Source organism: Solanum verrucosum, unplaced genomic scaffold (assembly GCF_900185275.1).
Source record: "Solanum verrucosum unplaced genomic scaffold, falcon-dt-bn FXZP01000298.1, whole genome shotgun sequence".
Lineage (NCBI taxonomy): Eukaryota > Viridiplantae > Streptophyta > Magnoliopsida > Solanales > Solanaceae > Solanum > Solanum verrucosum.
In genome coordinates this window covers 413,327-428,124 of record NW_026020113.1, presented here as the reverse complement: position 1 = coordinate 428,124, position 14,798 = coordinate 413,327, and the positions used below count along the sequence as shown (strand labels likewise).

General features: G+C 32.8%; 4 protein-coding genes and 1 non-coding gene across 5 annotated transcripts in view; 3 read left to right on the top strand and 2 right to left on the bottom strand.

Annotated features, from left to right (window-relative positions):
- Nucleotides 1-14,798, bottom strand: part of LOC125825643 (germin-like protein subfamily 1 member 7) — a 318,424-nt gene that overhangs the window by 274,593 nt on the left and 29,033 nt on the right. The window lies entirely within an intron of this gene.
- TRNAQ-UUG (transfer RNA glutamine (anticodon UUG)) lies at nt 2,423-2,494 on the top strand. The gene has a single exon. It is a non-coding gene; the product is annotated as a tRNA-Gln (tRNA).
- LOC125825650 (uncharacterized) lies at nt 3,237-5,030 on the top strand. Its single transcript, XM_049504976.1, has 2 exons — nt 3,237-3,528; nt 4,662-5,030. Exons 1-2 carry the CDS (start codon nt 3,262-3,264, stop codon nt 4,899-4,901), a joined length of 507 nt encoding a protein of 168 aa, XP_049360933.1. The 5' UTR covers nt 3,237-3,261; the 3' UTR covers nt 4,902-5,030.
- LOC125825649 (glycolipid transfer protein 1-like) lies at nt 7,230-9,018 on the top strand. Its single transcript, XM_049504975.1, has 6 exons — nt 7,230-7,364; nt 7,617-7,672; nt 7,980-8,110; nt 8,364-8,499; nt 8,630-8,761; nt 8,848-9,018. Exons 1-6 carry the CDS (start codon nt 7,247-7,249, stop codon nt 8,881-8,883), a joined length of 609 nt encoding a protein of 202 aa, XP_049360932.1. The 5' UTR covers nt 7,230-7,246; the 3' UTR covers nt 8,884-9,018.
- Nucleotides 9,369-13,863, bottom strand: LOC125825609 (kinesin-like protein KIN-10A). The gene is made up of 6 exons (XM_049504933.1): nt 13,041-13,863; nt 12,155-12,310; nt 11,966-12,073; nt 11,722-11,832; nt 9,862-11,337; nt 9,369-9,762 (listed from the first exon to the last, which is right to left on the bottom strand). The coding sequence occupies exons 1-6, from the start codon at nt 13,719-13,721 to the stop codon at nt 9,481-9,483; spliced, it is 2,814 nt and encodes a 937-aa protein (XP_049360890.1). The 5' UTR covers nt 13,722-13,863; the 3' UTR covers nt 9,369-9,480.

Here is a 14,798-nt window from a genome sequence, read left to right as displayed (position 1 = left end):
AATCACAATCAAATGAATCAAAAGTACATATATCTGTTAACTAAAATTAAATATATTTGACAAAAATTACAAGAACCACCATTTATCAATATTCCAGAGACTAAAGTGATTTAAAACATTTTCCTTGAATAATTGAAAATAACTATAAAGAGATTGACAAGTTAAAACTAAAAAGATAAATAGGAGGAATAATCTTAAATAACATTTATCAAATTTTTGCCCATAATAATATATAGTTGACTGAGGTACATGAATCATATCCTAATCTTTTTCATAATTAGTAATATTAATTTAAAGAAAAATATTACTATATAATTACATATTAGCATGATTACTCTAGAGTTTAATTTGTTCCCATAAAAAATTATATCATAAAACTATATAAAGACTAACACTTCACTCATATAAACCACATAAAAATGAAGTCTTCACAATACAATTTGCCAATTATTTCTCTTATTTAGACTTTATATTATTCATGCTCTTTAGTTCATTGTGTACAATTTATTGTATTAATCCACAATGAATTAGGAGCTAATTTAGGAGCTCATTGTATAATATTATGGGATTTGATGATGGAACATTACCAATTCCAAAAGGAACAAAAAGTTCATTTCCAGTAAATTTTAGTGATCCAAAACAAAAAGCAATTGCTTCATGTGCTTTGACTGCTCAAACATCAAAAGGAGTACATGAAACATTTGTTTTATTTGTTAATAATAGAGATTCTAAAAGATGTGCAAATAATATATGTCAATGGCATGCAAAGAAGGATGGATTGTATCTCAAAATTCAAGGCAAACAAGTTTTGCAATTCAAATGGTCTTAATTAAATTAATGTAATGGGGAGGGGAATAATAATGAGTAAATTTTAGGTTTAACAAATATAAAAATCATATTTGTATGCTATAACTATAATTTGTATAATTGTGCTCCATAGCAAACTTTATGTTTGCTATAGCTATTAATCTGTATATTTCGGTATACATATACATAAAAATATGTATTTGGGTCTATTTGTATATTTCGGTAGACAAATGGGTCCTGCATTTGTATATTTCGGTATACAAATGGGTCATGCATTTGTATATTTCGGTGGGTCCTGTATTTGTATATTTCGGTCTACAAATGGGTCTTGCATTTGCATTTGGTATACAAATGGGTCCTGCATTTGTATATTTTGGTACACAAATGGGATGGCAAAAAACATGGAATGTTTGCTGCGAATTACAAATAAAAGAAACTATGACTATAACATTTAATTTGAATTATTTCCCAATAATAATTAGTGAAGTTTATATGTTGTTTTTGTTACTTAATACTTTGTTAAGTGTTTTGTGATGAGAATATGGTGTAGTATGAATGCTTTTGACAATAGACATTTGAGCTATGTGATAAGGTTTGAATTCGTGATATGCGTCTCATTTATATTTTATTATATTGACTCTTTTATATTTATTGTTTTTTTTTTCTCTACTGACTTCATTTGATTTGTTTAAGACCGATCATCTTTACAAAATTTGAAAGAAGGACATCCTGAATTCCATTTTATAAAAATAAATATTTTAAAAAGTATTTACGGAGTGAGTTTCAGGTTGGGTGCAGTAGTATTACGAGATGTAAGATGTACGCTTAGGCATTGGACGAATAGGTCCACAAAACCTCTCTAAATTAAAAATAAAATTGCTATATATATATAAAATTATATATCATAAACTCACAAAAAGATATATTCTATCTAGGTGCTATAGCAATTAGTATATTACATTGATTATGATGGAATGTAGATTCAGCCAGCACTTAACATATACTGCTATAAAATAAGCAAAAGGAACAATTCCATTGTAAAAATCTAAATGTTCTTTTTTCTATTTTAGTAAATAAATGTTATTTTCAATGTTATCTAAGGGAATTATAAAATGCAAGGAATAATTGAGAAATCTTAAAGAATTTTTTTACTGCATTATTATCTTTTTCTTTCGGTTGATAAATGCTATTTTCAATGTTATCTAAGGGAATTATAAAATGCAAGGAATAATTGAGAAATCTTAAAGAATTTTTTACTGCATTATTATCTTTTTCTTTCGGTTGATAAGAAGAATGTCAAAATTGAAGTGATATGCTTAGATAAGATTAAAATATTCCAATTTAAAAATGATCATGTTTTTGGTATTCCATAAACAAAGACAGCCAAAGGTGTATTTACCCCCAATAACAACATATTTAGTATAGTCTCATAAGTAAAATCTGAAAAGAAAAATAAAAAATACGTAAATTTTATTCTTATCTCACAAAAATAGATACATCATCTCGAATAGATCCTCGTATCATTAAAATATAATTAAAATAAAACTCAAAAATGAAAATTTAGTATGATTTTAAATTGATGTAAATATTTTTCGCAAGTTTGTTAAGCATCTAAGGTTCTATGGTGTAGTGGTTAGCACTCTGGACTTTGAATCCAGCGACCTGGGTTCGACTCCCGGTAGGACCTTTTTTGGTTTGTCCATTTTATTTTTTTTATTATTATTATTTTTTTATTAATTTTTTTTATTATTATTATTATTATTATTATTATTTTAATTATTTTGTTTCTTTGAAACTTGTTCAAAAGACAATAATTGGTTTGGCCAATTTTTGTATTTTCCTTATTATTTAAAGTGAAAAGACTAATCAATTAAGAGTTGAAAAGACTAAAAATCAATAAATGAATGGTTTAAAACACTAGACTAACTCACTGGTTAGGCTTCTCTCTATCCATTATATAAGACGTAGAGCCAGAGTTCCACCTACTGATTCGACAAAACTTAATAATTTTGACTCTAATTCTATATTTACAATTAAAATTTCATTCAATATACGTAATAAATAACTTATTAAGAATCCAATTAACTATTTTCTTAAGACTCACGAACTCATAAAGTATTCTAAATTTCAGCTCTGTCTCTGCTTAACAATATTATATAAATCTAATAAAGTTCTAAACCATCTAATGGTGTGCAATGAAGATAGAAAAAAAGAAGTGTTTTAAAATTCAAAGCATGCTCAATTTGCACAAAAAGATGTGTCATGGCTCAATTTGCAATGTCCTTTCACAAAGAAAAAAAAAAGTACTAAAAAAATTGGAATATAATATTCTTTTCATAGATGAGATAGAACAAAGAATCATTGCACTATTAAAAAAAAACCAATATTTGAGGGTAGTATGCTCAAAGAATTTTGCCCCCCTTGAAGCGTCTTCTTCTTCTAAGAATTATTACTATGTTATCATTAGTTCACTTTTATGGTTATAATATTCCTCCTTTTTCACATGTCAAGAAATTTTCTCCTTTAAAATCCAAGACAAGAGCCTTTGGTATCTTTGCAAGCAACAAATCTCATATTTACTTAGCCAATATGGAACAAGAAAGAGATCAAGAGAGATCAATGGATATTAGTCTTAAAGACCTCTCTAAGCAACTTGAAGATTTTGCTAAGGTTAGAAATTGGGAGAAGTATCATAGCCCTAGGAATTTGCTACTTGCCATGGTAATTAATTCTTTTACTATCTATCAATTTTCTACCTTTTTGCCTTCAGATGAATAAATATAGCGTTTACCGACTACTTTTAGGTGATATATTAGAAAAATAGTCATTGTTATAGAGTTTTAAATTTCACAGGTGAAACCTTTCTAATAGTCATGTCTTGGAGTTTCACTTTTGGAATTTGTACTATATGACGGTGATTGTTTTTCAATTTCAAGGGTTGAAAAATGGTTATTTGTGAGTTTCTATTGTCATTCAGAAGCGGATTCAAGTTTCATGATGTATTCTTTCTTTGAGTTTCTTAAAATTGAACATATAATACTTTTATGAATTTATTGTTTTTTCTTCGAAAATTTTTAATAAATTTATTTTTCTAGAGAAAATGTTTATCGAACATTTTTCCATCAAATATCAAAAAGGAACTTACTAGACACACACTAGGTGATGAGACAGCCACATAACATGTGTATGAAAAATGGTAGTTGGTACCACTGGACAATCACACAATGTTTCTTGATTCCCTATTGTCCTTGGCATGTACTGCTTGGCAATATTTGGCACACAAGAAAAAGCATCTCTCCACTTGTTCAAAGATTCATGAAAGAGAAAAAAAATGCATTTTGAATCCATTTAATTGTAAATATTCATAATTATCATATTTGTTAACCCTTTCACCATTTGATTAGTACCCGCGAGTTAATGTTAAATTTGTATTATTATTCCATAGAGTAAATATAATTTCTAAAGATAGTTTACCTATAACATATTTTATAATCCCTTGTTCCTCTGGATGCGTATATTTTTGCCTCCAGAGTATGGTTTAGGGGTCAATAAAATGAGTTGAGTATGGAGTTTCAGGTTCTAACCTCAACATAGGCCAAAACACTATTTGATTTTTTCATGTTTCTCCAATCTTTAGTGGACATAGTTACCCATGTATTTGTGGAAGATTGCACATACCCTATGTGATTAGTCAAGATACACTCAAGCTGATTCGAACACCACAATTATTGATCAAACAAATATACATTAAGGGATTAAAGACGTAAACTTGGAGATTAAATATGCTTAATCAAATATCATAACGATCGAAATCATATAATTTTTTTTTTTTTGTTGTCCAATTGAAAATTCAGGTAGGTGAAGTAGGGGAGTTATCAGAAATATTCCAATGGAGAGGAGAAGTGGATAAAGGGTTACCAAATTGGGAAGAATCAGATAAAGAGCATCTTGGTGAAGAGTTATCTGATGTTTTGCTTTATCTCATTAGATTGGCTGATATTTGTGGCATTGATCTTGGTGATGCTGCTGCTAAAAAGATTCTCAAGAACTCTATCAAATATCCTGAGCCCAAAACGAAGCGAGAATTCATATAGTCGATCTCAATAACAATTATTATTATTGTTTGTTTTTTTACCAAGTGTGTATCATGATGAGAAGTTTTTTATTTGGTGGATCATTTTGGTGATACTAGAAATAAAAAAATATATACAACTTATTATATATATGCTCTAATTTCAAGCAAGTTAAAATCGATTAAATTGATCGAATCATGTTGTTTATGTTGTGATATTTTATATAGGGAGGGTTTATCATATGCAAATTATTAGCTTATTGTGATCCTCCTCTTTTATTTTTCTTATTCGAATATGTGACTGTTGATATGAGTAAGAAATAATTAACTAGAAAGATATTTCACTTTATTTGGAGGCAAGAGGTTCAATTAAATCTATTTTGATGGATAATTAACTAGCAAATTATATTGGAGTTCCACTTATCACTCTCTGAACTCCAGCACACGTCATTTGTATTTTAGCTAAGAATATTTTTATTCAGATAGTATTTTCGTGAGAAAATGATCAAAATGGTCCTTCATGTATAGGGATTGAATTATTTTAGTCCTTTATATATATCATTTTATCTAAATAGTCCTTAATGTATATGAAAACAGGATTATTTTAATCCTTACCCCTAAAACTAACCAAAAAAATAAAAAAATCTACTTTCTTTCACCATTACCAGAGCAGACCCATCTCTCAGCTTCTTTCTTTCGCCATTTTCTCTCCTGCTTATCCTCATAAGAAAAATACTACACACCTCACCCATTTTTTATCTTCATTGAAACAAAATTTTCAGAAGCTTCCATTATCATACATAAAGAAGAAGAAAAAAACCAAGATCACTAAAACAAATGTAAACTAAGTAAATCAAATAAAAGACTCCATTTATTCTCTCTTGTTGAAGCGATCTATGAGGAGGATTATAGCTTTCTTTTCATTTTTTCCTTTTCAAAATTAGTAATTTTTTCAAGTCATTTTTTTAATTCTATTTTAAAAATTAAATGGTAAAATTTTAACGGGCATAGATAGAAAACAAAAACCTTACGAATATTCTTTGAAATTTGAAGAAACTTTTGTGTGTATAAGGAGATTTTGGGAGCAGAAATCGTAGAAGAAATGGCAAAAAGAAAGAAGATGAAGGAGAAGCAATGGCAGAAGAAAGAGGGAGGAAGAAGAGTGTGGGATCCACAATTAAATTTAACAGTTATTTTTATGTTTCCAGTTAGTTTTAAGGATTAGGACCAAAATGATACTCTTTATATATACATTAAGGACTATTTGGATAAGATGATATATATAAAGGACCAAAATAATTCAATCACCTATATATGAAGGAGTCGTATTTCCGTCTTAAAAAGTGAGTATTTCACCATTACATTTTTAAACATTGGCTTGAATATTAATAATTGTTCCCAAAACTGATTATCCGAGCTAATGTTAACGAAAATAAATAAATATGGAGAATCAAAATTGAGCTTAAAATAAATAATACCAAAGAGGAAAATAACCCTTTAATTTCCGCACATATCGTAAAAGCAGAGGCTAATTTGAAATACCGTTAAACTCCCTTCTCTCTTCTCTTAATTTTTGCATCTCTCACAAATGCACTAACAATTAATTCTAAAAAAAAAAAAATTATTATATTTCATTTCTCATAAAAAAAATATATGTAACTGAAAAAAAATACACACAAAAATCATCTGACCTGCAAATCTTATTGTTCTCCAGGTTCTTTTTCTATTATTTTTCTAATAATCAGATTTGTTTTTTTTTCTCCTATTTTTGTTTTATTGGCGAAGAGTTATTATATTCTTTTAATATCGAATCAGGATTAACTAGGATAAAAATTGAGAGATCTCGTTGAAATTATTAGTTTGGAAATTTACCTTTAAGTTAATCATAGGAACGTTATGCTCATTACTGAACTTGTTGAGGTTGAATCGATTATCAGAAAGAAAAAAAAAGGGACAAAATTAGGATATATTCTTGGAAAAATAAAAATGTCATGGCTTTTGGGACAAGCAATTCTCCTATGTTGCTCAATCTCTTCAAAAAAAAAAGGTAAGATAGGTAGACAGGTGTGTGTCGGATCATCTAAAAATAGTGTATTTATAGAGGAACAAATACGAGTACAACAATATTTTTAGAGAGTCTGAACAACATAGCCTGACATAATTTTGCAATCTATGTAGCTCAATCTCTTCAAAAAAATGTAGACAAGTGTGTGTCGGATCATCCAAAAATAGTGTATTTATGGAGGATCCGATACGAGTACAACAACATTTTTGAAAAGTTCGAACGGACATAATTTTGCAATCTAACTTGCTACCTTTTTTTTAATTAGTAAAATTTATGTGTTATGTGCAGCAAAATAGGCAAATATGGAGGGAACATTATTTTCCCCTGCTTTGGAAGGAATGAAGGATGTCAAATCTGAACATGGAGAACTAATGACTAAGCCTTTCTTGGAAGTTTGCAAACTTGTATTGCCAATTCTAGGTTCACACTTTTCTCTATAATCGTCTTGAATTTTACTCGAAAATTGATGTAATGCTATCGATTATATTCATTGAGTCGTCTATCAGAAACAACCTCTCTATCTCTACGAGTTAGGGGTAAGGTCTGCATACACTCTATCCTCCTCAGACCTCATTTATGCATTACATTGTGTATGTTATTGTTGTATATAGTTGTATTTGTGTTGTTTTAAGTTGTGTAATGAATCGAGTTCATTTGCTATACTGATGCCAGATAAATTTGGAGCTGCAATGACTGTGGTTAAATCTGATATCAGCGGAAATATAGCTGTGAGTTAGTCATTTCTTCTGTTTGAATATTACAAAAATCTCGCGAATTGTGATGCAGATTTCATGTGTAGCAGAGTAAGTTGGAGTTATTTGTGGTTGTAGAGCTCATGTAATAGACAAAAATGCAATGTTCATCGATGTTTACTTATTACGACAATCATCTTGAGTAGTAATATTGATCTAGTGGTTCAACTGTCATCAATTTGCACTTAAAATGTTGGAGAAACCTTATATTGAACAACACATGAAACATAAATATCTTATGTTGGTTCTAATGGTGAATTATGGAATGCTTGTTTCCTTACAGAGGTTAGAATCCAAGTATAACGATAACCCATCGAGATTCAACTACTTGTACAGTTTTGTACAGGCAGAAGTTGAGATAAAGACAGCTAAATCTTCATCCAGTTGTACTAATGGTCTTCTATGGTTAACAAGGTGCGCGATTGTTCTTCCATGTTCTCATTTCAAAAAACTAATCTATGGTTTATAACAGAAAGATAAAGTTGTCTCCTTGTGATTGCCTACATCACACATGCCCTTTCCCGGACCTTGCATGTTTTGTGCACAGGGTTGCCCTTCTAAGCTTTGGTGCATAACAAGCTTGCATTTGTTTATTTGATGAACGAACTTTGCTACCATAACGTGTTAAGATAAATCAGACTAATCGATGATTCTGCTAATGCTGCAGAGCCATGGACTTCATAGTGGTGCTCTTTCACAATTTAGCTCAGCATCAAGATTGGTCAATGTCCCAAGCTTGCAATGATTCTTACTCCAAGACGTTGAAGAAATGGCACGGATGGCTTGCTAGTTCAAGCTTTACGGTATGTACTTCACTGTGTTTTCAGTCTAATAATGACCTTAACACCAGCAATTCAAATGCCATGTGAGAACATTTAATCAATCTTCTCTACCTGTAAAACGTGTTAACGTGTTTCTAAATGTGATACAAAGGTTGCGATAAAGCTTGCACCAGATAGGAAAAAGTTCATGGAGGTCATAAGTGGCAATGGTGACATCAACAGTGATATGGAGAAGTTCTGTACGACGTTTTCACCTATACTTCAGCAGATCCACAAATTTTTGGTATGACATTTATATACTCTTTTCAAGTTTTCGATAAGAGTAAGGTTGTCTTAAGTTTGTCAATGATGCATGGTTTTTCGTTGCAGACTAGTGTTGGCTTGGACAGTATGAAGGCTTCATGATCAACTTCTCCAGTATCAGCATTGTTATTTTTCTCCAAAAAGTTTACCAGATCTGTTGCTTTTATTTTCATTTCATCCCACTCAAATTTAAGGAAAGAACGCGTATGATCTCAGTTTATGGAATGCTAGTTGTAAAATTGAGATTTATCTATCGATATATTCATCATATTCCTCACAAGTTCAACATAGTTTTACCTACACGTCAAGTTTAGAACGACATCATCCACATCACTGGACTCATTATGCTCTCTTGAAGTTTGCACAAGTTTAATGTGCCTTCAAAATCAGCTATCTCAATGATCTCTAAGTCGAGTACATGAACCTCGAGTCATTAGTTGTTAGGATTTTAGCCACCCAAGTCCTCTATGGTTCTTCCTTTCTCCATTTCCCCTCTCCTCTTGGAGTGCCACCAGAAAGAAATTAAAAGAAGAGAGGTATGAATCAAGACATGAAATCCCCAAGTATTTGAAAACACATCAGACAAAGTAAATCAATCATCCAATATGAGTACATATGCGATGTACTCAAGAGCAAAAAATATCATAATGGTCGCGTGATTACATACATGATTCACACAAACTCATACGCGCATATCAACTAACACTCATTTAGATATCGTTTGACAGTTACAAAAGGTGTTCTACTCAGATGTTCTCCTACTTTGGGAGAAAATCCAGTACCTACTTCTTTGATATTTGACTTTGGAGTCAATGGAAGCATATTTTCCAGTGAGGTAAATGGCAAGTGATTGGACCGTTGTGTTCCCTTCACTGGGCGTAAGTAAGCTAAGTGACCACGTGAGAAGTTGTTGCATTTTGGAAGCTTACTCACTGGTGTGACTACCTCCTGTTCTTTAGCCATCGGGGCACCAGATGGATCCTAATTACAGAAAAATTAACAGTTTCATATCAAATAACTGTCATAACAATATGAAGTGAGTATAAACATTTTTCTAAAGCCAGTTAAGTATAAACATACCCCTATTGCAAGGAAAGTGAATGAACTGTCAGCACCGAGGTGTATCTCAATCAGTTTGCGCAGATCAGCTAAGGATGAATCTTTGCCAACCTTTACCGTGGTTGCTACACCAGGATTCTCTTTTGATGAAGCTTCCCATTTCACATGGACTTCGAGATTGCCAGAAGTAGGATTAAAGTTCTCCTTTGAATCATTTTCTTTATCATAAGAGCTCTTAAACATTCTTGTCTGATTAACTGGTGACTTTTTTATGGTCTCGGGATTACATAATGGCAAAAGATCATTGGACAAACCTTCTGCAGCAAGCACAGATGCATAATCCTCTCTGATTGTCTTAACTGTTGGTACTGAAGAATCAGTATCTTCCAAATTCTTCTGTGCAGGCACTGGGCTTACACTATGCTGAGAAAGCTCTCTATAATTGCCACAGAGTGTGAAAATGTTCTGAATAAGCGCTTGCCTAGAAGGGGCTGCACCCATACAAACATCATTGTCCTTGCATAAATCACTGAAATGATCAGGATCTGGTCTCAAACAACTCATATCATGATCAAGCAGACCAGAACATATTGTTTTTTCCTCAATGACCTCCTTCTGCACCTCCTCATCGACAGGGGGATTCTCTGTATCTCCTTCATCATCACCTTCTTCCTCCTCTTCAAATACAGTGCTCAAGCTACTTTTATTGGTGAAAAGTGGATCTTCAACTTCTCCTAAATTGCTTATGTTAGGATAACCCGAGATTGCTTGGAAAGTATTGCCTTCAGGTTTATAGACCAGTACATCCCGCTTTCCCACGTCCATATCAATTGATCTGTCTAAATCCATAGACTTTACCATTCCTGCATCTTCGGAGTAAATCTCCTGCAGCCTTTTCGCGAAAGTATTTTCCTCCATTGATCCACTTTCAGCCCTAGAGCGGTAAAGCTCAGCTTCCATATCCTCCAAGCGCCTCCGGAGCATTTCAAATTCTTGTTGCTGCTGGAACATTCTTTCTTCCATCTTCCTCCTCTCCATTTCAACAATTTCATTTGCCATTTTCTGACATTCTTGTATCTTCTTTTCCAACTCACTCTTCAACATCTGAGTTCGCTCGTTTACTTTAAGATTGATCTGCTCCTCGGTTATCTCCATTCCCTTTCCTTGTACTAACTCCAGTTTGGCCCTTAGTGTAGCCATTTCTTCTTCTTTCTTCATAAGCTCTTTCTGAGCTTCATTACGCTCTTTCTCTTTCAGCTTGTTCTCCATCTGAAGCTTGTAGATGAACTGATCCATAACGGCAATCCTTGATCCCAAGATAACTGTCGATGAAGAATCCTCTGTACCTTTCTCCTTCAATGGCGTATGAGGACCACGGACAATGCACTTTGCTTTGGCACCATATTCCAGAGTGGAGATAGTCTTGTGGAGCTCTTTAGGATCTGGACTTGCACATAGTATCATAAGAATTTTGGACTTGTCATCCTCAAAAGAGTCCTAAACAAAACAGTTGAAACAACTATCACAGTCAATGAACACTTCCAAAGCAATCTGCCATACTATAACCAGCTAAGTTGCGCGGACTCTTCACTTTTGATGCCACACCCGCTCGGATTCTCCAAAAATACATCACTTTTGGAGAACCCGACATGCACCCATTGACATTTATGAAGAGTCCAAAGCATCATAGATCAACAGCATATGCAAAACTTACCTGTAATAGCATGGTTAACTTGCTATCACGAAATGGCACATGAGAATCACCATTAGCAATGGCGGATTCTCCAAAAATACATCACTTTTGGAGAACCCGACATGCACCCATTGACATTTATGAAAGAGTCCAAAGCAACATAGATCACCAGCATATGCAAAACTTACCTGTAATAGCATGGTTAACTTGCTATCACGAAATGGCACATGAGAGTCACCATTAGCAATGGACTCAACAACCCTCTTCAATGCAATGTTTCCCTGGTTGATTTTCGCAGTCTGCAAGATTTAATCATCAAGGTACCACAGTAAGACACAATTATATCATATAGATGGTCATACATTTGAGTTACTTCAAAAGGAAATCAGATAAACTTAATACAAGTGAGCCAAGTGAATCCAGAACTTATACCTGCATTTTTGCTTCCAAACCAGTTTGACCAGCTTGTTCAATATTCTCAGAACCGGCCATATCCACAAGCATTAGTCGCCCTCCCACTGTTGGAACGTCAAGGATTATCTGCAATTGAAGACAAATATGCATTGCTGAAACTAGAAATTGAATGAACTTATTTCCATGAAAAAGTGATTAAACATTTACCATGCAGTGGCTCCGAGAGCTCCTCTCGTTACACAGAGTACTCTTTACTATTCTTCTCTTCTCTACTTTTTGGATCTCTTTCGATATCTTTATAGCTTCAGTCCCTGAAATAAAAGTTGCATTTTTGGCCTTTTTACCTATAACTTCCAGCTTCACCTGCAAGGTAAAAGACAGAACCAACATTGTACAGACACATAAAAATCAGTAAAGCACAGTCATCTTTTAATAGACTTAAAAAGGTACTAATTTCTAACTATTAATATATGTTAGCCATGAAGATCAACAATTTTATGATAAAGAAGATCCGATTTTCTCTACTGAAAAATACTCATCCTTCCATAATCATATACTGAATGGATCATTGAGATTTGGTGTACAGATACTTATCCTTCTATAACCTCATGTAGGTTCTCACTGACATAATCTCTACCGAACAATACTAGTGTTATCCTTTCATGTCATGCACGGAATGGCATGTGTAAATACTGAAATTACATTGAGCAAATGTCACTTGAATAACAACAAGCACGTCATCTTTAATGGCTATCGAAAGTCAACTGAAATTGCTATTCGACAGGAAACTTAAACGAGCCTTAGCAATAGCTGCTACAAATTCAAGTCATCAGCTAGCACATTTAGAAACTGGAGCACTATAAGCATTTTGCTTGATACAAATCACAACTATAATGTCAAGGTTCCATTCAGTGAAATTGCAGAATCAATGATACAGAACTAAACATGTTGTACTAAAATCTCGAGAAACATATCAATCGAAAAACAAGACATGGACAAAATATCAGATAAGAGACTACTACTACTATTCTGTATGAAACATTACTAGTGCATCAAATAACTAATTGCCAAAAGAAAAACTTCATTTTTTTACCTTGGAAGCACAGGCCTTGGACCAACCAAAAGCAAATCCTCCACCACCATTAGTCGTCGATAACAAATCATAAATCTCCTCATTATAAATCTCCAACACAGTAACATGAACAAATGTGCCAACACCAACCTTCTTCTCACTATTTTCATCATTTTCTTCATTTCCATCACCCAATATATCCTTCAATGACCTATACACAATTCCAGGCTGCTTAACACTCCCAAACATAGTATGACTCTTACCAGCACCAGTTGGTCCATACATCATTATAGTACATTTATCCCCTAATTTCACCCCATCAATTCTTGACTCAACAAATTTCTTATAAAACTCATCAAGATCTTCTTCTTCGGATAACGACACACCATCAAGAGTAAAATCCCTATACCCTATATCAGTCCTAACACGTAGGGACCGACAGTCAGAATTCACTTGCAATGCTGATAAAGGTTTCTCCTTTTTATCCGGGTAATCACGAATCCTACCAATAACCTCTACCGGGTGCTCGGGAGGTGGACCCCCTTCTTTCATTGCTGTAGAATTAGGGTTTGGTGAGGGTTTTGCTGAGTTGAAATTCAGACGATGCTTGGACTGTGGGGTTCTTGAATTTACATGGGTCTGGTGCAATTTTGATGACGGAGTCGGAGTTGTATGATTCTTTGATGATGGTGTAGGAGCCATTGAAGATTACAAATGGGGTTTCGTTTTTTCTAATCACTGATCGAATTTTTCAAGAAAATTTCAAGATTTTACAGACGAAGATTGAATCTTTGAAATGGGGTTTTTTTTCTGTCACTGATTTGATTCAAGATTTGATTTTTTTTGGAGATTGTAGAGCTAAAAATGGAAAATGGGGAAGAAAAGAGTGGTTTTTTCAGAATTGATTGAGAGTGAAATGAAAAAAAATGGACTGTATTTTTGGATGTTTTGGTTTTGAAAATTCAAAAAATGAAAAGTTTAAACGTTTAACTTGGTAACGGCTAGTTACAATTTTTGTTTTGAAACTTGCTTTGTCTTTTTACCCTTTTAACCTTTTCTATCTTTTTCTTAATTTTTTTTTTTTTATGATAAACGAAGGATTATACTTTTGAATTCACTAACTTATGAGATAAAAAGAAGTCTAACGTTGAATAGATGCAAAAAGAATAAGATTTTTCGTCTTCTTATCATTTGAACTAACAGAGTTATATGTTCTTTTATAGGGGTAAGAGCTAGTTTGAGTTAACTTATTGAAAGTAGTTGATAAGCATTTAAGTACTAAATTGGTGGGACTAACTAGTTTATAAGCTCTCTAGAATTGTTTCTTAAATAGGTTGTATAAGTTTAAGAAGTGTTTATAAACTAGTTTAACCACTTCTAATCTTATTTGCCTAAACTTATCTAACTAGGATAAATCCTGTCAATATTGATAAATCTAAATATCATACACATGACTTCAACTAATTTGAGATTGACGCGTAGATTGAAGGATTTATGTTAGCAGGGATGCTTTGTATACCGAGCTCTACTTATCAAGTAGTAGAGCCAAGATACTTGTGTTCATTTACATCAGTGGCTCCCCATCAATTGGTTATCCTTAAATAAATGAAGGAGCCTATTTCATTTATTATATTCTCCAAGTTTCCAGGTTCATGCTTCTTGCAAATTGCAATGCCATTAAATCAAAGAGAGGTTTGAATCATGGATCTCTATAGTTGTGGAGAGTAGCATTTACTATGTCTCTGCTTTCGACTCGAACTATGTATAGTAGTGTGACTC

Excerpts from the sequence above, each read along its gene's own strand:
- LOC125825650 (XM_049504976.1), top strand. The coding sequence starts at position 3,262 with ATGTTATCATTAGTTCACTTTTATGGTTATAATATTCCTCCTTTTTCA. Across the intron at positions 3,529-4,661 it reads GGAATTTGCTACTTGCCATG|GTAGGTGAAGTAGGGGAGTT; the intron begins GTAATTAATTCT and ends TTGAAAATTCAG.
- LOC125825649 (XM_049504975.1), top strand. The coding sequence starts at position 7,247 with ATGGAGGGAACATTATTTTCCCCTGCTTTGGAAGGAATGAAGGATGTC. Across the intron at positions 7,673-7,979 it reads ATATCAGCGGAAATATAGCT|AGGTTAGAATCCAAGTATAA; the intron begins GTGAGTTAGTCA and ends GTTTCCTTACAG. Across the intron at positions 8,111-8,363 it reads GGTCTTCTATGGTTAACAAG|AGCCATGGACTTCATAGTGG; the intron begins GTGCGCGATTGT and ends CTAATGCTGCAG.
- LOC125825609 (XM_049504933.1), bottom strand. The coding sequence starts at position 13,721 with ATGGCTCCTACACCATCATCAAAGAATCATACAACTCCGACTCCGTCA. Across the intron at positions 12,311-13,040 it reads CCAAGGCCTGTGCTTCCAAG|GTGAAGCTGGAAGTTATAGG; the intron begins GTAAAAAAATGA and ends TTTACCTTGCAG. Across the intron at positions 11,833-11,965 it reads GTTTGGAAGCAAAAATGCAG|ACTGCGAAAATCAACCAGGG; the intron begins GTATAAGTTCTG and ends TAAATCTTGCAG.